The 27,073-nt window shown below is 42.3% G+C and overlaps 1 protein-coding gene across 7 annotated transcripts in view; it reads left to right on the top strand.

The window, feature by feature from the left end:
• The window catches only part of GLI3 (GLI family zinc finger 3), a 209,277-nt gene that overhangs the window by 112,036 nt on the left and 70,168 nt on the right, over positions 1-27,073 (top strand). For all 7 annotated transcript variants that reach the window (XM_061464657.1, XM_061464660.1, XM_061464659.1 and 4 more), the window contains 2 exons: positions 1,331-1,436; positions 23,844-24,049. In XM_061464657.1, the coding sequence (XP_061320641.1) occupies positions 1,331-1,436; positions 23,844-24,049 (312 nt within the window). The remainder of the gene's footprint in view (positions 1-1,330; positions 1,437-23,843; positions 24,050-27,073) is intronic.

The raw sequence follows: 27,073 nt of genomic DNA on the forward strand, positions 1-27,073 counted from the left end.
ACCAACTGAACTTTTGGCGAACACCAAGAGGAAAAATGCTTTTGTATTTAACCATCTCTAGCTGGCATGAGGGAACTGCTTTCACAGATAATCTAAAAGGAGGATAGCATTTTTGCTGAGTAGAAAAGGCAGGAAATACAAGGAGAAGATAACATCAGGATTCAGCAGGCAAAACCCAAAATAGGCTTGGTTTTACTGGTAGGGCATAACTAAAGCTTTCTTTCTAGAAGCATTTTAATATATCCGTGACATGACCTAATATCTGTATGCCTAAATATTTGGTGTGGGATGAACACATGGCTTCATCCAAAGTGGCAATCGGGTAATAATTGGGCAGGATCAGTTTGGTTTATGCCACTGGAGATGCTCAGCATCGCTTTTGTTTTGAGCAGCTAAACAGACACTAACCTCTTTTGGGCACACAAGTAGCACCAGCGTGCTGATAGGTAGAGCTCTGGTCCATGTGCCTTGTGTCCTCCAAAGCCGGGAGGCAATCCCACTGCAGAAGTGGTGGGGCAGAGCCTGTGGGGCAGCAGGGGCACGTTCCCCCTTTTGTCAGCCTCATTACTGAGGCTTTCCCAGAACAGCAGGGAACAGGAGCCCTGGCAGCTGCAAACCCACTGTCCTGTGGAAGCCTTGGAGGAGATGGGGCAGGGGAGCTTACTGCAGGATGGGGATAAAGAAAGCACCTTTCCCATTAAGAATGGTGTGTGAAATGAGTCCTCCTGTCCTCAGGCACGTTCCTCTGGATGCGGCCATCAGTGTGACACAGTTAAGCATCTCCAGTAAGGCCTTTCCCAACTGCCTTTCCTTTTAACTCCCTTGTCTGATTTACTCCAGATAGTAATACCTCATTATGCCGCTTCAGTTTTTTCTGTTGCAGGACTGTGTGTACACCTCTGAGGACATAAAGGGTTTTTGTTGTATTGTATTCTCTGCTTAGGCTTTTCGTCCTGGGACGATTTCTTTTTTTCTTGTTTTAATAAAAAATAAATAAATCAGGAATGCTTTTGAAAGGCTTTATGGTCCTTTTGATCTGACACTTCACATATGGGCACATAATTATTTATTGAAGACTTCTTTATGTCCCTTTCCATTTAAGCTGTAAAGAGAGAATATTGAAATTAGTAAGTACGTATTCATGCAAACACTGTGGGCCAGACTGTCCTCTTGGACAGACCTGACTGACTGCAGCAGGGAAGGAGAACGCGACCCGGCAGCCATGGCACTGCTGACACATGTTTTTCAATGCCTGTTTAGTCCTTATGAATGTTGTTTTTAAAGAGTTGTTGGAGATACTCAGACCTGGGAACCTTGCTTGTTTTTTCAGATCCGCCTCACCTCTTCCCAGCATTCCACCCTCCTGTACCTATTGATGCGAGACATCATGAGGGGCGCTACCATTACGAACCATCTCCCATTCCTCCTCTGCATGTGTGAGTATTCAATGGTTCCCTTTGCTTCACCCTAGAAGAACGGGCAAGTATATGAACCTTTGCGGTGCTCAGAGCAATTCCCCTTGAGTGCTTTGCCAGCCTTGCTGGAGGGCAAGATTTACTTCTGGAAAGCATTGAAGTTATCTGTTCATGAAGCAAAATCCAGGCTGGATTCCTGAGGAATTCCTGATATAATAGGTGTCTGGCAAGTGTTACCTTTGTGTTTTGGTGACATTTATTCTGTGTGCTGTTGTTCTATAAATACTAAATCAGAAAGTGCTGAACCCTGTGAGGTACAGCCAGACAAAACGTGTATTTTGTCTGTATTAGGCTTGGGATTCTTCACGGCTAAAATTCCCTCTCATGCCAACGATTTTGTTTTCCCAGTGACTGCTATGAAGCATAATGAAATTTTTGGTAAATTTTCCTAGTCCCTGTTGTGTGCACACACAGGCAATCGGTTGATTGATGGGATTGTCACCCAAACAAAATGGCAAATGTGATAGAGCACATGGTTTACACAAAGATAAAAGAAATGAATACCAGTGATAACGTGCATTAGAAAAGGGTGGTAGTGGTGAAATCCTGTAGAAATAAATATTATCTTATTCTTTGTGGGGAGACAGATATCAGCATTGCAGAATAAAACAGTTATGTCCGGGAAACTGCTACATACGGTTAAAAATGGAGCCGAAAAGCGGGGTTTGGTACTTTGCTAAAAGGCTTGATACATACATTTAATCATATCTGCTAATCACCCCTCATACTGAGAAAATACAAGAAGAAAAGCACGAGTAATACTTTGAAGAATAATGCTAGTTGTTTAGATGGCAGATTGCTGTGCTATGGCTATTAGTTACAGCTGTGTAATTACATATATGCAGAAGAAAAATGAAGTTGTTTTAAAACAAGTCCTCCTCTGTGAGCAGAATTAATTGATATTAACAATCCTAACTACATGCCCAAGTACACACACAATATTTTACTCACAGTTTTTTTGGGTCAGTCTTCTATTACTGCATTGTAATTTCAGAGCAGATTTGCCTTGAGGTAAGTAATCAATCTGTGTTGCAGTCTTCTCAGGCATTAGAGGAAAAGTGGGTATTTATAGAGAGTACAGAAACTTGTGATTTATTCCTCAAGAGTTCTTCTGATGCATCGCTATTTACATCGCAGTCAACCACATCATAAAACATATTCAAATCCATGCTTAAATTTGCTGCTAAAAGCAGTTGTAAGCTGAAGGTGGCAGGCTCAGACAGTCAGCATATGGCCATCCTAGATTTTATGGTGCAGTGAATGTTCTGCTGGATGTTTTGGGGAGCTGGAGGGGGTGATCTTGCTCCTTCTGAAGTTAGTGAGGAATTTGTTTTTGTCTTTGGTGTGAGGCAGATGGGGTAGGATGCCCCAGGAGGTGTTTTAACCTACATCAGAGAAGGACTGTCCCCCAAAACCTGGGCACTGCCTGTGAGTCCTCATGGAGGCTTCTGGATCCTGTGCCATGTGGGACCCGACTTGGCTGTGCTTGAGCCCTCTCTGAAGCCTGAGCCCCATGACCCCAGCCTATGCCATGGCACCCTGTGCCCGCAGGCAAGGCTTTTGGGTGGGTAGATCACTGTTCCCCACTTCGGGTGACAGTAGGGAATCCTATCTTGGGATGCATCCAAAGGAGCGTGACCAGCAGGTCAGGGGAGAGTATTCTACCCCTCTGCTCTGCTCTGGTGAGACCCCACCTTCAGTCCTGTGTCCAGCTCTGAAGTCCTCAGCACAGGAAAGGCATGGACCTTTTCAGAGGGTCCAGAGGAGGGCCACAAAATTGCTCAGGGTGCTGGATCCCTTCTCCTATGAAGAAAGGCTGAGAGAGTTGGGCTTGTTCAGCCTGGAGAAGTCTCTGGTGAGACCTTATTGTGGCCATTGTGTTCTTAAAAGGGGCCTGTAAGAATGGGGAAAGACATTTTAGCAGGGCTTGTTGTGCTAGGACAAGGGGTGATGGGTTTAAACTAAAAGAGGGGATATTCAGGCTGGATGTGAGGAAAACGTTCTTTATAGTGGGGGTGGTAAAACACTGGCACAGGTTGCCCAGAGAGATGGTGGAAATGTTCAGGACCAGGCTGGATGTGGTTCTGAGCAACCTGATCTAGTTGAAGGTGGCATTGCAGGAGGGTTGGACGAGATGACCTTTGAAGGTCCCTTCCAACCCAAACTGTTCTGTTGTTTTATGGGAAATTGAGACTAGCAGCCTACGCTGCTAAAAGTGCCAGAATTTCTGAGAGGCACAAAAGGTGCTGAAAATGCCTCACTTGGTGTTCAGTGGTACTCCCCTCTGATGCCAAAATCAATGCCCCTTCTATGGAAACGTGCTGCGCACTGTACGCCATGCTCCCCGCCATACCCCCTGGGGCAGCCGTGATTCAGCTGGGCCCTGCAGAGGCTTGTTAGAGGTGAGGAGATCTTGGTGTGATGGGATATGACTGCAGGCAACTGCTTTAAAATACGCTCTGATATCAGCCCAAGCTTTAAAGTCAAAATTTCCTTGATACCAGCCGTTAAATTTTCCATTAACTTCTGTCGATTCTTCTGCTCATTTGGTTTGCATCACCATTGGAATGAGGAGCCGATCACTGACTCCAACAGCTTCTTTGGAGATGTTGGTTTTGTTACGTTTGTGCACTTCCCAGGGTTATGTTTCAGTGTATGTATGAGGTAAACACCCAGCAGTTATTCATGTTTTACAGAGCATGGTATGGGGATGACTTAGGAGCGTTAGATTTGGGATCATTTGGAGCCATTACTTGAACTGCTGTCCTAACAAACATCCAAGAAGGAATAAGAACTGGGTATGGGAAGCTAGTTGAGAATTGTGAGATAAAATAGCAAGAACACCACTCGGCATACAAATGTTTACCCGCAGCTTTATCAATGATTTCATTGTACGGTGGTTTTCTCCTCAGCTTCGTAATGCTCTCAAATGTGTGTGTGTGTGGAATATAAATTTAAAAAAAAAGGGGGAAGAAAATGACATCATTCCAGTTATCCAAGCTCTTAGAAATGTGTTCCAGAACCTGTCAAGCCTTCGTGGAATTAGTTTAGGTATAATACAAGTGCAGAAAAAGCATGGAACGGGCCTTGTCCGCGTGATACCTACAATGTGTGCACATAACCTTGAACAATGGCCAAGTGAAAAAGAAAAGGGAAAGGAGGAATTTTTCAGGTGTTACAGGGCTCTTACATACTTGCAGCTCAAAAGAGGTATATGTATTTCCATATATATTTCCTGTAGTTTAAGTGCTGATGGGTAGGACTGTTGTATCCCAAATTTCAGCCTGGAGCTAAGTTTCGTAATTTGAGCTATAAACCCCTAAAAAAAGGGTTTATGTTTATGATGGAATTGCTGACAGATCCTTATGTATATAGTAGGACTAGCAGGCATTGCTGTAATTATGCTATCGTATCCTATCATTAAAGATTTCAATTGAAAGAGGTTTATAAATTGCTCTTCCTCTTAGATAAACCACCCTACATTAAGGCATCAACGATATGGTGCAGAATTAAATTAAAATCTCATAAAATGAAATATGTTCTGTATTAGCTGTTTGACACTTAATTTGCCTCTGAATGAGTAGAGGAAATCACAAATTAACCTGCCTTTGTTTTTCCAGCCATGGCTTATTAGGTGTTAGAACAACTGCAATTACAGCCCAATAATAACCCCCAACCCTTATGAATATGTACTGAAATGTGTCACTTTGTGTTACCAAAACCTGTTTGTTAGGACTGTGTAGTTATCCTTGAATTTCTACAGCACATCTTCGGTTTATACTTCAGGGAAGATGTATGAGACTGAAGTTGTTCTTTGGTGGCAACATATGAACAGTGTAATTGGAGCTGGAGCTTGTGTATTCCTGCTTTATTATTTTCTTTTCCAAATTCAAGGCATGAATTTAAGACATTTAAGGCATGAAGCTTAAAGAAAAACCCCAGTAAACTAGGATTAATTATTGCTACTTTTGATTGAACTAGCAAGTTAAATTACTTGTTAAACATCGTACAATTAAAACATTCCAAAAGCATGGCTTTACTAATCCCACTTCTTGCTTTGTTCTTCTTTGTTGTTGTTTTTGTCTAGCTCTTCCTTAATTTTCAAAATTGATTTCTAAAGTAAGCTCCTAAAGGAGAAACTGAAGCTAAACTGTTTTGATCCTTGACATTTGCTGGTCATCCAGTAGAGTGGGCTGCCTTCCCCAGTTGGTGCATTTAACTGTGACTACTTAGGAAGCTACCATTTGTGGACATTCCTTCATTCCTTCCACACCTTTACTGAGTTGTGTTAATAGGTTGCTCCCAATCTACTTCGTTTCACAGTGAGGTCGGTCAGCCTTTGGAGGCTATATAACCTGGTATTTCCAGTCGCCAGTAATGAGTCTGTGAAGGATGCATGCTCCTGCAGAGGTGGCTGGTGGCAGTGTCAGGAATGGCTCCAGCGTGGTGGCCTGTGTATGTCTCCAAGCAGTTAACACATGTCAGCTAGTAGAATGAGAAGCTACACCATGAATGTTCCGAAACATTCATCCTTTTAGTCTCCATTTCTCTTTCTGTTGCCATCCCATTTTACGTTACCTCTGGACTGGGAGTAATGGAGCGTGAGCACGTAGATCTAAGAGAAGGTGCGCTGATGCTGCCCATATGCTTACGGCCAGAGGGAGTGCAAGGTAAAGCTGCTGTCTTTTATTGTTGATCCTAGGAAGCTACTCCAAGCTCCATTTTTCTAACTGCTGATTGAGGGTAGAGGCATCCGAGTTTGGCAGTCTTACATCTTGAAATGATGCATGTGCAGATAATTGTGCATGTGCCTAACATGGAAACCTTGAACAGATATTTTGGACTGTGTGAATGCACTGGTACTAAAGCAAAGCATGTGTTCTGCTTGCAGTTGGCTTCAACTTGATAAAAAGAGAGTCTGATTCTTAGATATGTTATTTCATACCTGATTTATGGAGACATCAGTTACACAGGGGTGAAAAGGAAGGGAAAGTCAGGTCCAGACTCTCAGCTTTCATCAGCCTCTGATTTTGGACCATGTAGTACAATGGGGCATGTCCAAATGCCAGAAGATTAAAGCTTTGGCTCCGCAAAATATCCTTGATAATGAGAGAAACTGCTTGCCTTGCGTTCAATAGGACATTTAGGTTTTCCCTGCCCCGTCACTGATACTTAGAGTACTTTTGTTCCTAAGCTCTCATTTCTTCTCAGAATTTTTTAAACCTTCTAAATCTTTTACCTGCTGCTTTACCTCAGTGTACCTCTGAGTTGGAGACTTGGCAAGGAGTCCATCGGCTTGTCAGAGCATTGATTGATCCTTCCGCAGTGGGAAGGAGAGCCCCACCCGGTGTGAAAAACATCACTCCTTGAATTGGCTTTAATTACTTTAAGACTTGGAATGGGTTTAATGGTTTAGCCAGGAGCCATTGAAGAAGACTGGGACATGAAAAGATGACTAGCTGCAGCTTTCCAGAACCATCCGTGAAAGCCTTTTAGGTAAGCAGGGAGAAATCTTGTATTAAGTGGGAAGTACCCCAAGAAACCTGTCCTTGGAAGTGAAGTGCAGCATCCAGAATAAGCAGCTGCTAATAGCTTGGAGGATTTTTATAGCGAGTCTGAGGAGGGAGCAGCACGATCTGGTGACTTGTTAAGGTTATTCAGAGTTTGTTATATGCCATGGATATGCGTGTTGTAGGCTCTGCAAGCAACATGTATCCTTCCTTTCTTAGTGACAGAGCAGCGCGGCAACGGTAATTCACAGAAGTAAAATAGCAGGGCCAGATGCCTGCACATAAACTTCAGCAGATGGTTTTCATTCAGTGCCAGGCCTTTTACAGAGCAGGGAATAGGAAGCCTGAGTCTAGACCAGAACTGTGATCTCTCACTCACTATATAGCATCGCATCATTAAAAATAGTGAATCAGTGTTTTGTTTAGCTGTTGGTACTTGCTTAGTAATATTTACCTTGCGACTTGCAGATCATAAATTCTCCTTTGCAAGCAGCTTGCAGAGTAGCTTCAGAAACAGACTGCTTTTAAACCTGTCTGAAACTGGGAAAACTTCAGAAAGCAAATTATTGGTGGCATATATTGAACTGCAGGGGAGGGGGGAATTAAGTGAATCTCTTCGATTTTTTGAGGTATGTAAAAGGGAAAAAAAAACAGGTAAAAATGTTAATTAAAATAGCCATGTTTCAGTGCAACTGTTTTACATGAGTTTAGTTACACTGATTTGTTTGGGTAAGCTGAAGTCTGAAATTTCTGCATGCTCAATTCGGTTGCCCTATATTTCTCACAGATTTGTCCTCTCCTTACTAGCAATACTGAGAAAAGAGTATCTTATTTAAAAGCTCATTTCTGCTGGCAAATAAATTCTAGATCAAATAAGGATTCACTGCTAAAAATCATGCCCGTTTTTATTTAGCAAGCACATTTATATGAAAGTCAACAGACTTGCCTCTAAGCTCACCAGATTACATTTGGTTCACATCGTTCATCTGTTTCTGTGGCGGATAATACTTTGTGACATAATCATTTTCTCTGGAGTAGCTAATTGTAATGCCAAGGAACTACAGATTTATAAAGGGGAAACAATAGCAGCAGATAAATATTGCGTTAACAGAGGCTCTTTGTTCTTCTCCGACAGCCAGCTTGATTTCGGGATGGCTGAGGAAGTTACAGCAAATTGAAGTAAGGGGAAAAATTCGTTGAGATTTTTAATGCAGAAGGAAAAGTTTGCGAAATGCAGTGGTTGGGTTTGTTAAAAACCCTTGGGTGGAAACTTCCCCTAATTTTTCCTCTCTTTTTTTATGTTGAGAAGAGCTCTTGAGAGGCAGCAGCCCCCCAGCCTTAATGAGAAAGGCATGCTTCCACCAGCTGCTGGCTCAGCACCTCTCACGATATGGTCTCTTGGTACGAGCAGCAACTCATGGGACAACTTTCCGGTGTGATGTGGAGGGAGGAAAAAGAGGAGAAAGCTCTCAGTGGTCCTCAGGAATGGTTGGTTGTCTGCTGGTCTAAAGGGAACTGGTTTCTTGAGCCCTGCTTAGGAGGCAGAGGGGCACAGGTGTGTCTTGTGGGGCCCAATCCAGTGAAAGGGATTCTTGAGGAAGTTTGTATGGGTTATGTTGTGGCAGAGTTCTAGGTTTATCAGCAGTGGGGTATCTGTCAGCATTCGACAGCACTGCCACTTAGCTGGTGTACCCCATCTGGGCAGTTAGTGGTGCTTAGACCAATTCTCAGCTGCCAGAAGCGGTTCCTTAAGGTGGGCTTTCACACCAGCATTAAGAGATGATAGAGGCATAATGAATGGCCAGCAAAGTCATGCCTTGGGACACCATGTTGCACATACACATTTCTGTAGGCTGAGGAATAACTAGGCATGACTTCAAGCTTTCAGGACGCTGCTTGTGCGCGGATGTGCATCCAAGCGTGCATATTTGTGTGTACATGCATCCTCTTTACATAATAGGGTGACTGTCTTTGCTTGCATTTGTCACGGACTGAGTAATTCTAGATCTTTACAGTTAAAACTAATGGAAGGAGCTACACAGTGTGAGAAAGATGGAAAATTAGAGGGGAAGATGTGAACAAAACAAGTAGGAAAAGTATTCATGGGCAAAATCATTGAGAACGTATGGATCATTACCTTAATATAACATCTACCCAAAAATACGTAGGATAGCTGCAATGCTAGAGTTCTGCTGCTTGAAATTTCTTTTTATCTCGTTCTGTTATCAGCTGCAAAGAATGCAGGCTCTAAATATAGTGCACATTCAGAGCCTCTGAGCCTGTGGTTTCTTGGACAAAATTCCTGTGTTCTTTGTGCTGTAGTCAGCAGTATTAGTCGAGTGAGCAGATATTGACTGTGGTATTCACGTGCAGTGAACCAGAAGCAAGCCAACTCTATAGAGGCCGCTGTCAAACTTGTTGCAGTGGCCTGTGAGGTACTGGACTGTGACAGACTCCTTTTTTTTTCAGTACAATTCTTCCACTCATGTTAAATCTTGCTTCAAAGAGAACTGAAATGTTACAGTCTTGGCCTTCTTTTTATTTTTTTTTTTTTTCCTTTTTTTTTTAAAGTGTACTGGTGAGATTTCTGTGTTGTGAATTGGAGGTCCCTAAAGTGAGAGTAGGTATAAACTGGAAGAAATACGAGTGATGACTACATCTGCAGTGTAGGAGCACAGAGCATCTTCATCATACTTTCACACAGTCATGTGAGAGACTCTCCTCCCCCAAAGAGAAGCATCATGTCCTGTAATCTTAGAGTATGGATTGAATTTAGTTCAGACCTTTTTCCCCAAAGGAAGAAAACCCAGAAGTGAAATAATGCCTTGTTTCCCTTTTTGTCACCCCTAACTCAACCCACTGTATTATATATATGTCTGTATTTGTTTGCTTATTGTAACAAAAAAGCAGGGTCTTGAGCTGGTGTCAGCTGTGCTTCTGAGATGTTGATGCTGGTCCTAACCAGCAGCCCCTTGGGTATTCTTTATTATATGATGCTAGGAAAAAAAAAGACCCTAATTCCACCCAAAGGAATGTGTTCAACGGGTGTTTTATCTGTGTGCCTCAGGGTAGGCTGGGCCAACATTTGTGACTGATGTTATCGATTAGGAGAGGAAACAATGTAAAGAAAAATGATGCGCTGTTTGATTGTTGCTCTTAGGATGAATTATGTGACCGAGGAAGGACTTGGGACCTTACTTTAGAAGCAGCTTTTCATTGAAGCTGGGCCATGTGAAGTTGTTGTGAATGACCAGGCTTTGTTTCTTCCAGCACTGAATGTGTAGGTCTGAACCTACAGTAGATTAGAACTGCATTTATAGTCAACTTTATAGGGTAATGTTCTAGAGACCCCACAGAGGTTACACACAGAGGCAAAGCATCCTGAAGCCCATGAGCCAGGAATACAAAGCTTCTGATGGAACAGAGCTATCATCCTCCTGAAAGCATTATTTATGAGGTGCTGTGACCATGGGTGTTAAGGATCAGCAGAAAATTAGGGAGTATTTGGCATGAGGGAGAATTTCTAAACATATCAGATTTAAGCGGCTATCTCTTTAAAGATACACATCTTTCTGTATCTGCTGTTGAAAGTCAGCTTAGATTTATCATGCCTTTTCCACTGGCCTGTGGAAGAAAAGATTGATAGTCTAGTCCAATTTATAGAGGCCACCAACACAAATAGCCCCATTTAACTACATTGTAGACAGATTCAGCAGGGAGGGCAGGAGTTGCACGACCAGGGGCAATCAGGTGTTCTCTGCTTCACCCTGGAGGACCACTGTCAGCGTACATCATCAGGACAGTACCAAGAAAGCTTTCAGAGCTGCCTCTCTCTTGGTTTGCTGTAAGCATTCCTCAGATGTCAGACTTCCATGCTGGCACCTTTTCTGGGGACTGTGTTCCTACTCTTGTGATTAGACTGAATTGCAGAAGCACTGAGGAGCCAAAGTTGGATGCTTTTAAGATTTGGCTGGACAGGACACTGGGACGTCTATTCTAGGTCATGCTTTTCCTAGAAAGGTTGGACCAGAGGATCTTTGAGGTCCCTTCCAACCTGTTACTCCGTGATTAAATGTGTATGTAAGTTGTCCTGGTGGTGCAGTTGTGTCCCGAGTTGGACAGTTTATTCCTCTTGGGGTTTTCATCTACATGCCTAGCGACCTACTCTTTTGAGAGAACTAACAGTGCTTGCAGCATACAGATAGTGCATTGACCTCAAAGAGTTACTTAAAAACAGAGTTTACTATTTCTCTAAAAACAAGTGTGCAGCTGGAACGTTCATTCGCTTTATGCTTAGTGCATGTTTTCACGTGTTTTCCCCTACAGTCACACTAAGAGTGGTGTCCCCACTCATTTCTAGTTCTTAAGGTTGTTTGAAGTTACAGCTTTGCCCAATAAATACTTTTAAAACTAGTTTTGTGCACAAATGGAGCAAGAATCACAGTGTGAAGCCTTTATCTCTTGTTTCTTCTGATGGCTGTGGCGTTCCATCCATTATACATTCGCCATTTGTGAGAAACAATTTGTAGAGCAGATAAAGTAGCACCACAGTGGCTTTCAGTGCCTGCAAGGTCAAATAAAGAAGGTGGCCTGGCTTAGGTCCACATGAGAACTGAGCATTTTCCCTCTCTAATTTGGTTGCACCCCAGCCAGCTCTCACATCTGGACCTTCAATGCTGGCAGAAGAAACAAGAAGAAGTAACTGTTCGCAGAATAGCTTCCTTCCCCTCACCAAACTTAGCAGCATTATCTTAGGTATGACTTGTGCTTCATGTACTTGTGAATCCTCCTGCCCTTATGGATATTGGTGCTGATCCGTGGCTCACCTGCAAAATGGCTTTTCTTTCCCAGATCATGGATTTGTCTTGGGGAGGTGGGGTGTCATTTCAGAAAATAGTTGTGTATTTTATACAAAAATGCATATGCACACAATTGTATACAGAAATTTCTGTACATCTATATAGTTTATATTTTTCTGCTGCAAGTAGTAGTGTTAGGTGAGAAATTCTAGCTGCTACTCTGTCTTGAGTAATAGTCACTAATTCTTGTATCGGGGCTTTCTGATAATGTTAGTACAGAGATGTGAAGCAAATCCAGCCATACCCCAACAGAAATGATTGATGCTGAACCTTCACATCAGTGTTTCTGTCAGAATTGTAGTCCTTTAAAGTGAGAATTTTAGTCCCTTCACAAACAAATTTAGCAAAGTACAATAGGAGAGACATTCAGTCACTGGATTTTGTCTTCTGTTTCTGCCAACTTGCTTTAGTTTTTAACAGTTAAGCTTTATTTTATCCTATGAATTTAGAAAAGTTTTCCCTCTTCCCCCAAATCTTGGTTTTGTAGTATTGTGGATGTGACTTAGAGTAGGCACTGGAAATGAAAGCTGAGGGGTTTGTCTTGCTTTGGGTTTGGATTTAGAAGAAGCGTGTTTCTTGGCATCACAAAACAGGCGTTGAGAATGTTCATTTGAGGCTGCTCTGCCGGGAGGAGGAATTCCTGCCTTAGTGGGAGGAAGGAGTTAAGGAAAGAAGAGAAGCTGAAATCAGCTGAAATAATAGTGAGCATGGCATTTTCCAGTGAAAGCTAGGGAGAGCTTAGAAAGACCATCAGTGAATGAATGAAATGAGGAGGGATACTTTAGCACTTAAAGTGCCAAAAGCTTCTTTCTCCAAAAATATAAACCCATTAAATTATGGGAGTAAAACCCCATTAATTGGAAGTGCTGGTTTTTGAGAGAAGATAGTACCTGCGAAATTCATGTATCGGTAAAGTTTGATTTTACTGTCACAAGTCATACCTGTCACAAGAAAAACTTCCCCTGAATACACATGAGTGTTATTGAGATTCAGGACCAGCCTCAAGCTTTTCTTTCTGGTCGGGTAATGCCCTTGGGTGGATGCAGTAATCTGGTCCTGGTGCTGCAGGAATAGATCCCAATTAGCAGTGCCCTTTTTTCTACTGAGTGCACTGCTGCACATAGGCAGGAGCCCTTTGCATGCTGGCTGCATCCCCTTCTGATCTGTGAATGGCAAGAGAGCGAACTCACAAGTAATTGTAGGAACTACTTAAACTCTCGTGGTTTTGTCCCATTTGGATGTTTTTCTTCTTCTCCCAGTCATACCTGTATGTATGTGCACTTTCTCTGTCATGCATAACGACTTCAAGGTTAGTTTTTAAAGACCTTCAGGCATTTTGGGAGTGTTTTTGAACCGGTGCACCATTCAGCAGTGAATTGCTTGTATAGAGGTCTTCTTTGATGGGCTTTTTGTCATGTGCTCCCACTGAAGTTTTAGTGTACTCAAGCATTAGAAAAGCCACTATTTGAGTGTCTTTGTTTTCTTTGTTGAGCTGTTTATTTTGCTTTCTTCCCACACAGTTCCCTGGCCTGCCTCTGACAACTGCTTTTCTGCATGAATTACATTCCTCGGGGCCGCAAGTCTCCTAATTCTTCCAGTCGATTTGATTCCTGCCTGTGTGATTAGTCCTCTGCTCCAACACACAGTTGGTCTTTGCCAAGCAACTGCTTGCTAAGTGCCTTTAACATGAAGACCTAACTACATTTTTTAACCTCATTAGTGTGTAGGGCACTGCTTCATTCCAACTTAATAGCATGGCCACTATTGAATCATCACTTGCACTAAAACAGGTTACAAAAAGGTTACCTAAGTTGTCTGGGTTTTGTTTTGTATGACTGTGGTTTTGGTGGGTAACAGTTTCTTTCAGCGCATGTCCAGGTTTAGCATGTAAGTTGCTTTTTGGAAGGTGACCCATCGATTCTCCTCGGGTAGGTTCACAGTGCTGAGAATTTTGCATTTTTAGGTTCAAAAAGAAACTCGGCACCTATTTGGAAATCGCAAATCTAGGTAATAAAACCCCTAGGAAAATGTGGTTTGGGGGAGAAAGAGGAAGAGGGCTTGGCAGAGCTGAGAACATTTTCCTGCCTGTTTCAGCTTTAGAATTACAAAGATCTCATCCTCACCTGTTTCAATACAGACTTCTCACTGGAATGCTGGATTTACAGCGCTGCGGCCACAGTCTGCGTTGGTTCACTGTGTCTCACGGGATCAGTTTTTAGCTGACTGTATCATCACTGAAATTTAGATTGGGGTTGCAGTTGTGCATAAACTCGAATGGAAAAGGCATTACAGGACTTGCAAATGTTGTAAAGGCAGTGGAAAAACATGAAAGTTTCCTAAGAAGACAGCATCACCAGGGAGCTGAGGGAAGAAAGGAGGCACTGGGTCACATGCCACTTGTGATGGTGCATTTGTGCAGTTGCATAGCACAGCCACTCAGAGGGTGAGACTTCATGATTAATGGTGTTTATTCTTGACAGAAGCCTCCTTTATTTATCTGCAATACAGTTTAGTGATTTTATCAGTCACCTGAATGAAAAATATTCAGTCATACCAATATTGCAGTGTAAATTGAGTAGAGTCACTTTTTATTATATCTTTCAGCCTTATCATCTGCACAGTAATTTTCTAGCAGGGGTTTGATATAGAAAGGCTGGATTTAGCTGTACTTGACACAAAGCCTCTTCAATTTCCCCTAAAAGTTCAGGCTACTCTTAGAAATGTGTATAAATATATATATATATAAAACCCTCTTATCCAAGCAATTTCAGGATTTGAAAGAATAAAGATAAAATGCTGAAACCTGGATGTGAGAAATGTTTGTATGAAAACATCTAATAGCTCTGAAGCCACTGGTGAAATGCTCTTTAGCGTTTAAGCTTGTGGCTTAGTGCAGTTCTTTTTGCATGGCTACGTAGTCCGACTTTCTTCTAATCAATCATCATCCAACTCCAATCAGCATACAGGCAGAGCCTATCGCTCATCCTGGGTGTAATTTCAGAGTTGAAGACTATAATGGCCACATACAGCACATTAGTCACTGCGATAACAGCTAGTGGCACTCCTGAGGAAGGGGGAGGATGGGGGAGAAGGGGGATAAAATTCTTCTCATTCTCACAGTGCATTAGTGAAATAGGAGCAAATGTTAAACAAATGTTTATTCAATTAGCTGCCTTTAACAGCATTAAGTGTGAGAAAGCTGCTTGACACTCCTTTGACCCACTCTTTTGCAGGAGGAGAGGAAGGAGAAAGGGAAGGAAGAAAGAGGTACATGAATGCCATCAGGATTTATATGTGCCCACATAGTCATACGATGGTGCTGCTGTGGTTAAACACTTCAAGAGATGGCAGGCCCTGCCTGTAACCGAGAGGAGGCTAAAATTTGAATAGCAAATGAGACCACCTCTAGAGCATCAAAAGAGAATTGCAGAGCAGAGAAGTTTGCTGTAGGAATGCAGTTGGTAATTTTGCTGTCCAGTCTGTTATTAATAACAACAGATAATGAGTATGCTGTGGACCTTTTAGATTTTCCTGCTGCACTTCGAGCTATAGAAGTTGGAAAATAAAATGGTATGTGATGCTCCATGGTGTAGTCCCCCCTCTAATATGTAGCAACACTTTTCCATGGCTTATTTGAATAACATTTGCTTGTCCTGTGCATGTGTTTTATATTTGGGATGATGAATTCTGCACCAAACATGGCATTGATACAGTATCCTCAATATATTAATGACCACAAGTCAATACACTTGGAATCAGCTGAAGATAGAGAAAAAACCTATTGGCACAGACTGGGCTGTGCTGTACTGAAATAGGGACTTACCCTACTTATAGTTCATAGAAGTCAGCATAGCTGAGCAAAGAGAGGCAGTGCCTTGGTAAGGCTCTAGCAGAAGTCATGGGAATCACAGTGAACCTTGTGAGCATTACTTTTATTTACTGTTTACATTGCTGTGATGTCCAGCAGCTCTGTGCAGGATCAGAGCTCTACTGTTGTGCAAATACAAGGAGCTCTGCCAGGAAGATCTCGTGGTTGGACCGCTTTGGCAAAGGAACTCTGGTGAGTTGGCCTCGGGGATTAACAGCCCCAGCTGTTTTCCTTGCCCTGAAGATTATCCTTTTGTCTCTCAGGAGGGTCAGACCATGAGCTTTTGCCCCATTTACAGGCTGGAAACTTGGCTGTGGCTTATTGAAACTGGGTGTTGAAGTGGTTAGAGGCAGAGATGTGCAGCTGCCTGTGCTGTTCCAGGGGGGCAGAAGCTGAGTAGTTGGGGGCACTGAAAGCTTGCAGAGCTGCTGCAGAATGCTGGAGGACTTCTGCTAGAAGCCTAAAAAGCAAGTGGTGTTTGGAGGGAGTAGTTACGGTCAGTTATGTTTCTGTATGTTTGCATCTTTAGTTTGTACAAACAAAGAAATTGCCAAGTATCATCACAGAATGGTTTGCATTGGAAGAAACCTTAAATCTCATCCAGTTCCAACCCCTGCCACAGGCTGGCACACTTTCCACCCAGCCAGGTTGCTCCAAGCCCTGTCCAACCTGGCCTTGAACACTACCAGGGATGGGGCAGCCACAGCTTCTCTGGGCACCCTGTGCCACTGCCTCAGCACCCTCACAGCGAAGGATTTCTTTCGTGTTTCTAACCTAAATCTCCCCTCTGTCAGGTTAAAGCCATTCCCCCTTGTCCTGTCACTAGAAGCCCTTGTAAAAAGTCCCTCTCCAAGTAAATCTACATAATCCTGCTATAGTCACCGGTTTCTTTGCAGCGATCCTGAGAAGGATTTGGATGAAGGAGAGGCAAGCTGAGATGCTCTGTGTGCAAAGGCCAAGCGGACAGTGTTTCAAAAGAGCCCCAGGAAGCTGTGACAACAGTTGGTGGCAGGATGGAACAAATCACAGAATCATAGAATTGTTTGGGTTGGAAAGGACCTTCAAAGGTCATCTAGTCCATCCCCTTGCCATGAACAGGGACGTCTTCAGCTAGAGCAGGTTGCTCAGAACCACATCCAGCCTGGCCTTGAACGTCACCAGGGATCTTAGCTGTATTATTCCTATTTTTAGAGGAAAAGGAGAAGCAGGTTGTCATGGGGAGGTTACCATTGTGTGAGGAGGACAGGAACCTGGGCTTGAATTGGAGAAAATCTGAGAGACAGTACATGGTTTTATTTGCATTTTGCATAAAGAAGGAAATGTAAATCGGTCAAAAGTCTTATCTGTACATATTTAAGGAACATGCGTCAGGATTTGTATAATGAAATGAATATACCTTGTCTCAACGGCATCTGAAGCAGCAGTAGCTCACTGTAGTCAGTGCAGGTGTTCCTGGGGGCTGAAAGTCACCTGTGTTACAAGTGACCTTATGTAAACAGAATGTTAAATAATGGAATGAGTATTTGTTGCTTTTTGCAGCATAAACTCTTCTTGAGGGAATCCACAAGCTGATGGTTGGGTTATTTTTGAAGCATTATCGGTAGCACAGGGTGTATGTGAAAAAGCTGGATCTGAGTTCAGGCAGTCCATCAGCTGAAAAATAGGAATACAATCACTGACTGAAGATTTAGTGCCTTGATTAATGTAGCCAATTTTTAACTGTAACTACATGATGTTAACACTTCCCGAAGAAGGAAAGGGGAACCAGAGGAACAGTCTTTTGCTGTGGATCAGTGGCTAATTGTCATGAATGATTTCCAGTGCCATGAACATCTCTTGTGCAGTCATTTGTGTCGTCTTTCTTTTTTTCTGCAATGATACCTTGTAACTTGGATGGAGGAGCATTTTGTTCTAACCCAAAGTGAGGTTATTTGTATATTTTAGGAATTTACATTGCAGAACTGCACATGTTTCATAAGGCATTTCCATGCCTCGATGAGAAAACACTAATAATACAACATCTCTTGTTCTGACCTTTCCATTGCAGATAGTGAGCATGTTCTGAGTGCGTTAGCACAGTTTTACAGATGAGGAAACAGCAGATGAGGAAGTTGGCAAACTTGTCCAAGGTTGCACAGCAGATAAGTGTTGGAAACCAGTCCAGGGCTTGTGTACCTTAAACCCTGATCTGGCTCCTCTTACATGTAAACTATATAGGCATTGACCCGTTCATGATTTATTTGTACATATGTCTACTGAATGGAACGTTGCTACCAGATCTGGTTCTGTGATTGACTTCCTCATACTGACTGCAGTTCCAGTGTGAATTTTGGAGGGGAAGTAAACAAGATGCTGACTAGGTGTTGGAATATGGAAAGGAGTATTCTAAGTCAAGGTTCTTTGTCATATTAGAAAAGGATGTTCTCGTTTTCCTTCTATTTTGTTTGCACCACTAAGAAAATGCATTTAACAGTGCTTACCGTTTTGTACACTTGAGCTCTTTTACAGGAAGTGTGCTCTGACATTTCCATGTATTCAGTTAACTAATTCTTTAAATTTTGAAAATCATTTGCTTAGTTTCCTAAGCCCACGAATGCAGTACAGCAGCTTTGAGGCAGTGAGTGATTGTAGGGGAATGGGCTGCCTATTTTAAGATGCCATTTCTGGGGGAAAAAATCGGTGTTAAAAGATTATATTGTTGATTTTCCATACTATATGAGTTTGAATGTTTACAAATTTAATTACAAATGCAAAGAGAAAAGGGAAAGTGGATTTGCATTCTGAAAGTAGCACTGGCCTCACTCTCCTTGCACTGAAGTCAATGGGTACTTTACTGGTGGCTCTTAGGGAGAACAGGATTGGGTCAGCACTTTGGGCTTGCGAAGGTCATGTCCATGATCACTTAAGGATTTTCTCAGTTAAATCAGTGGACAGTTTCCCATTGATTGTGGTTTATATGGAGTTGAACCCTATAATAGCAAGTAAAGGTTTTGAGGAGCAGGATGATTATTTGACTCCGAATTTTTTCATCTCAATTAGGTGCATAGTTAGCTGCCTGAGCCTGATTAATTGATCACCTACAACAATGTATGTGCTTGTAACAGTGAGAAGTAACTTGATCATGTGGGCTAATCACAACTATTAGAATTGTTCTCACTTGCATTTTCAGGATCAAGCCTTAGAGCTCAGCTTTCCTAATATAAAAACCTTTTACTAGCCAGTTGTTGACTGCTGACTGAAGGGTTGGTGTGTACAAGCAGCTATGGCAGTAAACAAACAATACGCATTTAACATGGGAGTTGCTACCAAAGGAATTGAGTCATGTGCTTTAAAATAGGACTTACTACACAACAAGGAAGTCCGTATTGTTTGTTCATCTTCCAGGATCTCCTAGAAGTAAAAGTGTTAAATGTTTTGGGGGCAGCCATCAGGAGGTTATTGCACCAAGAAAAGGAGAATAGAAAAGGATCATAGGAAGCAGTTTAATGAGTTCAACATTTTCCCATTCTCTAGGCAGGGTTGAACTGAGCAGGTATCAGGGAAACACTGTGGATGTCATTGGTATGAGAGTTATGCCATCAGTGCTTCCTCCAGCATTGAATAACGTCCTGTTAAATGATTAAATATCGAGGTTTGAACTTTGACACTTTCATAATATAACAAGATGGATGAAAAGGCAATAATAAATTAGGTTATGTTACAATATTTCATCCCACTTCGTTGACAAGCTTTGTTCTGTGAGATAGATTATTGTTCCATCTGTAACCTCAGCTCAGTGTCATATTTACAATGTTATAGTTAAGGATCACTTGCTGTTTTCAATATAAATGTATTTTTCAACAGATTCATAAAAGAGCCATTTAAAAATTTATCAGGACAAAACTTGGCATTAAAATTTCCAGTCCTGGAGTTACAGTTTCCTTTAAAATCAGGGAATGATTAAACCGCTATGGTTTTTTTAAGGTAGGTTGTGCTTTAAAGAGGTTCTTGCCCAAGCACATCTTAAAGCTATTTGGAAACTATTCATGGCAGATTACTTCAGCACCAGACCAACCTCAAGATTCTCATCCAAGTTTTCCTGTGTCACAGACCTTTGTGGCTGCCCTTGTGTGGCTTTACATCATTGCTATTGAAGAGCACTGTCTAACAAAGGGGAGGGTTACAGTACACCTCAGGGCCCACTGTACTTTTCACAGTTGCAAGAGACACAACAACAGGAGTAATGAGCACTGCATTGATATTCTCTTACTCAGTTACAAATGTAAATCCATATAAAGTGGTTTCATGGTACTTTAGGGTGGTCATTTGAATGTTAGACCTGTGTGACTTAGTTGGGAAGGGGTGAAAAAAGGAGTATGGGAAATTGGAGTTCCTTCTTCTAATGAAATTTCTGAACAGTTCCAGGTCCATTAGCTTGGAAAATAAGAACCCATTGATATTTCTCAGTCTTCGTTTTTTTAGAGGCTCAAATTTACCAAATAATTTAGTTTCTTGAATGTATAGAATTCAAGGAAGTTGTATATTTCCAGCTGTGGTTTCTGTCTGTCTCGTGCCATAGGAGCTGTTCAGGAACATAGGTGGAAGAAAAGGTGCAAGTTAGAAGGGGAAAATGACCCAGCATAGGGAATACTCTGTTCCTTCATTGACCTAGTGTCCAGAGCTGTTCTGGTACCTCTCACACCTCAATCTGCCACACCAGGGACCTGGGCAGAGCCTGGAAATTGTGCTCCTGACGGCTGACAGTATGGCACTGAGAAGAGAGGGTGGCTGAAGGGCCATGTAGTCAGCAAGCTCTCTGCCTGCATACCTACCTAGGGACTTTTACCTGTAGTCATAGAAAGGGATAGGATTTCCACTTGAATTTAGAGCATCTGATCTTTGTCATTGTAAAACTGGCTAATGCCTAGGTATGAAAAACAACCTGAAATACGTGGTGTGAGCACCCCTATCCACATTCTCTCTGCTGATTTAAAATACATATGATCCTCTCAAGGTTTGCAGGTCTTTTGGACTATACACAAAGGTCTTGATTCAGAAAAGAGCATGCATCCGCTTCGCCCCTTTCTCTGAAGGAAGCCTTAGTGCTCCGAGTTCGTCATTGAACAGGAAAACCCCTGCCTTCTAATGGCTTACAGATAAGGCATAAAGTCTCAAGCAGCATCACTGAAAATGTCCCTCTTCTTGTGCTGAAGCCTCATTGCATCCCTCAAAGCAGCCTCAGACCCAAGGCAGAGCACCAGTTGTTAAGGTTAGGGACAAAGCACATGTGAAATAAAAATGATGGGGGTAGGTTGCTACTTGCATCTGGAGATTCGAGTTGCTTGTCACTGAATGAGAGTCTGCAGGGCTGCTTCTGGGCTCTGCTGTTTGTTGTTTATGGGACAAAAGTCATTCTTTGTTGGTACACAAAGAGGTTGCAAAGCAACAGCTAGTAGTAAGTATGTTTGGGTGCACCCTTTCTAAAAGTCATGGTTTAGCTTGCGAGAGGGAGTTAAACAATGCTTTTGGAAGATGTTCATAGTGAAGTTTAATCGTGGAGGGAAGTGAAGGGAGGAATATGTGATGTTTATCGGAGTAAATCAGGAAGGCTTACACAGTGGGACTGAGAGCAGATGGAGGCAGGAGGGAAAACTGAACTGTAGGGAAAGAAGGGTCCAGAAACAGAGAAGTGAGAAAAGTACAGACTGGAGTTGAGGGGAGAAGTAAGCAGCATGTTAAAATCAGATGTTGGAGAGAGATTGGTAACACTAGAGTCCAGAACTGAGAATTTTATGTGGAATCTGATGACTCCTTATTTCTGCCTCTGAATACAGCTTGTAGGCCTGCTGCTGATTGATGTTACCCAGCTTGGCATCTTTCCTCTAGCATCCTTGGAAAACTGAGGAGCTCAGAGGAGCAGGGAGAGGAAGAGGCTGGGCTGAGGAGAAGCCATTGAGTCCTAGTGTCCTTGAATGGCTCCCATTGGATCTGCAAGGAGAAGCTGACAGCCTGGCTCTTAATCGTGCTCTTGGCTGTTGGCCAGCTGGGAGAGTGAATCACTGAAGCTGATACAGACTGAGCCATCTTGCAAAAGCTTTTAAATGGTTTTCTGTTCTGTCTGCACCGGGTAAGGCCAGGGCTCCTGCCTGCCTGCCTGCGTGCTCTTCAGGTGCTCTTTGGGTTCCTAACTCTGAGATGGGATCACATTAGAAAAAATGACTTGTAAAATGACATCCAAACTTAGTTTCTTTGTTACCCAGGTGTTCAATTTGCTGTACTGCCATGTTTTCCTCACTGCCAGGATGTGAAATTCACTCTGTAATGTGATATCCAGCTGTGGTATATTTGCTTCTTACATCACTGTGAGTTTTAAGCCTTCTGCCTTCCACACTCAGCCTGACGGGGAACCACGAAACAGCTTCGTGGCTGGTGGCGTTTAACAGTACCTTGAAGAGTAGAGCTGTGTTTCCACTGTAAAACAAACATGCTTCTCAGCTATGTGGAGAAAAAGGGCTCTGAGGAAGGGAGATGCCCGTTTTGCACAGTGCTAGAAAACAGCTTCTGGTTTCAGGTTCTCTGCATTTTAAACATGGTGAAGGTGTACCAGTTGGTGTCTGTTCTTCCTGTGGATCACTTGCTTGGGTGCCAAAGGAGTGATTGCACTGCCAGTACCTGCTGCTAGCACACAGCGAATGCATCACTCTAACTTTGGAGCTAGGAAGTTAATTTCGTAACAGGAAGGCTAAAGAGGCTTACCTCGAAGAAAGCTGTAGGAGGGCAAGAAACACACAAAAGCCAAATAGAGAAGGGAAAAGAGGGAGAAAATCCCAACAGGAAAAATCTTTGTTCCCCATTTTTTTTATGGGCCATCATGGATTTTGTGACAGTGAAGCCAGTGTCACTTTAGGAATGTGTAACTTTGATCTTTGTCCCACTCATATGCTAGCGTTTCCAAACTGATGGCAGGGCAGAATCTGCTCTTACGTAAGATTAAGTCCTGTTGGCCTATTAGGTGATGACAGCTATCTCCATTGATCATAGTATGTGTATGTTAAAGAAAAAAACATGCATTTCTTGTTTCATTATCCTTTGTAAGCCAGGAGCATCAAAGGAACAGGGTGCCCTCACTGCTCTCACAGCTGTTGCCTGTGTCTGCTGTATATATGCTAAATTAATTGGAAAAACAGGGACAAAAAGGCATTTAGTTCAGATCAACCAGTTGGACTACAGCAAATGCATGACAGGCTTAATCATTGTCTTTTGCCAAAGATGATGAAATTTGGACTTTTTCCAGCACCTTTGGAGGTGGGATGCTGTAAAAGTAAGGTCTCCACACAGAGCCTGGACACTGTCGTATTGACAGCGTGGGATGATGGGGAGAGTTACAGCAGGTTATCTTGTGTCAGGTGTGAACTCAGCTTTCAACCTTGGTTCATCACGGCTTCACACTCATAGCCCGAGAAGCCACCACAGCTCTCCCTTCTCAAGAATTGAGGTAGTTAACTAATGGTATCTCGTTAAAGGCATCAGTCTCTGGTGCCATGCTAAACCCAAACATATCCAGCAATCTTTCTTCCTTTGCCACCATGTTTTCTGCATCCCATGCTCCAGAGGACCTGGCTTTCTTAATAGCTTGCAAAGTTTGGGTCTTCTGAAATAACATGTATATAAATGTTCAATCTTCCACCTTTAGGAGAGAAGTAGGCGGGCAAGTGAAGGGAGTGGGTGCAGTGTAGCTCTCAAAACTTACTCTGATAGCTGTGTGGTTTTGAAGGTGTAAATGGTTCAGCATCTCAGTGTGTTTTCTATGTTGCAGTAGGAATTAGTATGTGGTATACAGAGTGTGTATTTCACACTAATTAAAGTGATTTTCTGCTGGACTTCATGGGGAAAGAGTTTTGATGGATGTAAAGATTAAACCAAGTATAAACTCAAGTTAAAATTCGTTGGAGAAATGTTGCTATTATGGGTAGAGAGAAGAATTCATTTCCTATCCCTTCTCTTTCTAGGCAGTTGACTCTAGTGGAAGTTATTCCATGTGCAGCTCAATTCTTGTTCTTCAAGAAATGAATGTGTTACCTTTGCAGTGTTTTTCTTTATTATATCAATAATGTGGCTGTCTTTGGTTTTGTTTGTTTCTTTTTTCTTCCAGGCCTTCTGCTTTATCAAGTAGCCCAACATACTCAGAGCTTCCATTCCTTAGAATTTCCCCGCACCGAAATCCTGCTGCAACATCAGAGTCTCCCTTCAGCACCCCTCACCCTTACATTAACCCCTACATGGACTACATCAGGTCCCTGCACAGCAGCCCATCCCTCTCCATGATCTCAGCAGCCCGTGGGCTCAGCCCAACAGACGGTGGGTTAAGACAGGCTTCCTGTTTTCTGTCATTGTAGCAACTTAAGTTATATTAATCTTGTCAACATTTTTTCCCCCTGTTCAAAGCAGCTTCATCAGGTTTGTCAGACATATTCATTATGTCATAAATGTTTCAATACTTCATCAGCCGATCATGGCTCATTTGTACATCTCACAAATGTTGAAAGTTCAGGGAGAAGGAAAAGACAAAAAAGCCCTGCCTCATTCAAAATTTAAGCTGGGAGGGTGGTGTATCTCTTGTGATACCTTTTGTTTGTGGGGCTGACCCAGGTTGTGATTCTGTTCTCCAAAGAAATCTGATGTATCGGCACTGATTTGAGCCAGATTCTTTGTATTACATCAGCGTATAGCCATAGAATTCTTGAGGTGCAAAACGCTTATTAATTAAAGTAGTATTTTTCTATCATGTAAAGCATGCACTGATGTGTTATACTTAGTTAACAGTTCTGTTAGAATTACGTAGAATTATTTCAGCCAACAATATGGCCAAATGAAATGATGCTAATGCAGAAGAATTGATGATCAGGGCTGGGCCTTTCACTTTAAACAGTGGACAGGAGACTTGAAATATCAATGCTTTATGTCTTGGTGTGACCATGGCTATTTCCAGGTTATTTGGGTTGAAGTGAATGCCTGTGATCACTCTTGTCATTACTCTGGCACACTTCTTATTCATTTAAGTGGGAAATTTGCTGAAGTGAGCAATGAAGAGTTTCAGAAGGGCTCAATCTATTAGCAGTAGGTTTTTCAATACTAGAGCAAACAGTTTGACATTTCAAAAGCATAGCATTTGCTGAGAAGAGTGGAAATACAACATACTTGGAAACAAATATGTAGTGAAGATAATGAAACTATTATTTTAACGAGGGGAAAGATCTTCCCAACATATGCAGAAACTTACCAAACAGAGTTAAACTGCCTTTAGCTGAATTTGAAAAATGAGCCATGCACCCTATCCAAATGGATAACTAATTAATCCTCACTTGTAAGAACATATACCTTTACAGTTAATCCATTAGTTATGGGCACATATTCTTATGAGAATAAATTTTAATGACCTATTGTCAATCAAGGTATATGGCATGCACATAGGGCTTTTCCTAGCAGCACTTGGGATGCTGTATGAATCCATGCTAATTCTACTCTTTTTATTTTAGCCAAGGTATTAAAAATATATATACTTAAATTTTGAAGAAACAAGTTGAATCTCAGAAATGCATGTTTTGACTTGTGGAGCTTTGAATGTTTTGATATAGGATAAATATGATAGAGCTATATGTAATGGCATAAATTGGGAAGATTTTTGTGATGTATATTTGAGCTTTTCACAAAAGCTGATATGAAGAACACTTCACTATCTTTCCTTTAATTATCTTCACATCACATTCCTGCAGAATTTCATTGATGCTTAAGGTATGCTCCAGCTGCACGTACAAAGAAAGGAGGGAAAGAAACCACCTATCACACAACCATATGACATTAACCTGTGTACATTCTTGGTCTCAGGTACACATCACTGAATTCACTTGTAGATATGTAGTGCTCTGAGATATGCTGGAGTATCTGGCCCAGCACCCAAGTCATGCTCCAGAAGGGCAGCTACCCGCTAGAGGTGCTTTGCCCTGTTCCTCAGGCCAGTTGTAATCTCTCTGAAACTCTAAGATGTCTCAGAATAGAATTTGGTTCCAGATTCTGACACCTAAATTTAGGTCTCTATAGAAATCTGTCTGTGATCCTGGTGTGCTGTTTTGCCATTATAGTCCAGTGAGTTCTAGGCGATGCACGTTACACCTGGATCTGGAGTTCCTTCATAACTATGATAGTAATGTTTGGTGTTGGTTTAGGTCTGTGAAATACCTTGCCTCAACTCACGCTGCCACCTTGGAAAGGCAGTTCTCTCCTCTTAAGGTCTGCCTCCTGCCTGACAGCCTCATGTAGGTATTTTGTGTACCCATGGGCTTTCAGATGACACAAAACACTGGGGTATGGACAACACAGTTGAGTATGCTCTGTCTTAATGCTCTTCCCTTGAGCTTTGATTGCTGAAAGACTGTATGCACAGTCTTAGCCTTTCATAAATACAGGTTAAGCGTATTAGCTTAAGCTTCTTTGTGTTTTAAACAAATACATGTTACTTCATGTTTCCTCCAGGCTCACAGCTCACCTTTGATCACTTACACAGCCCAGGTGTTGTGCAGCACCTCGTGAAAATACCAATAACTTGACTGAGGCTTCAGAGATGTTTTAATGAAATGACATGCTCATTGAAAAGCTGATGAATTTGTTCTCTGGAATCCATAGTTTGTTGTGTGATCCGTCAGTGTGCACGTAAACGCTTTTATCAGGTGTAGGTTCCTGGGATCAGATAATCCAAGATAGGGCTTGGGCACTATTAGAATGCAAATAAACCCCCCTGTGATTTAAAGGGGTGTAGGCACATAATCTACTAATAACGTAATGGACATAGATGGCTTAAGTCGTCTAGCATTTAAACTGTGAAGACTTGGAAGTTGTTATTGTTCTTCTGAAATTCATAGCAAGATTTCTCTTGCTACCCTAACTGCTTTAGGCCAGTCAGATAATTAGGTCAGTGTACTATTGGGCTTAGTCTGTCGACTCACAGATCTGGAGATGGCCAGGAGCCAAAACAATCTGGAACATAACGAAGAGCAGTTTCATGTTCACTACAAGTCTTGCCAGCTGTAATTAATGACTGCCTCAGCAGCACTAATGGTAGAGTGTCTTCTGTCTCGTCACTTCAACTTACCCAGCAGAGTCGGTGGGGCAGGGGTGGCAGAAGATTCATCTGAGTAACGCAAAAGGGTGGGACAGGGGTAAGGATTGTGTTGTTGGTACCTGTAGAGTGGAGCGCTCAAAGCAAGCTCAGCAATGCCCGCAGGGCAGAAGCAAATGCCTCCCCTTTGTAAAGAAGAGCTGGGGCAAAGCTGAAGCTACCCAGGAATAAACAGGAGAGAAATTTAGGACTGTGGGCCTTCCCATTTA

The sequence above is a fragment of the Pezoporus flaviventris genome, unplaced genomic scaffold (genome assembly GCF_033815535.1).
Source record: "Pezoporus flaviventris isolate CSIRO_AGI_PZ_B2104156 unplaced genomic scaffold, CSIRO_AGI_Pfla_v1 ptg000037l, whole genome shotgun sequence".
Lineage (NCBI taxonomy): Eukaryota > Metazoa > Chordata > Aves > Psittaciformes > Psittacidae > Pezoporus > Pezoporus flaviventris.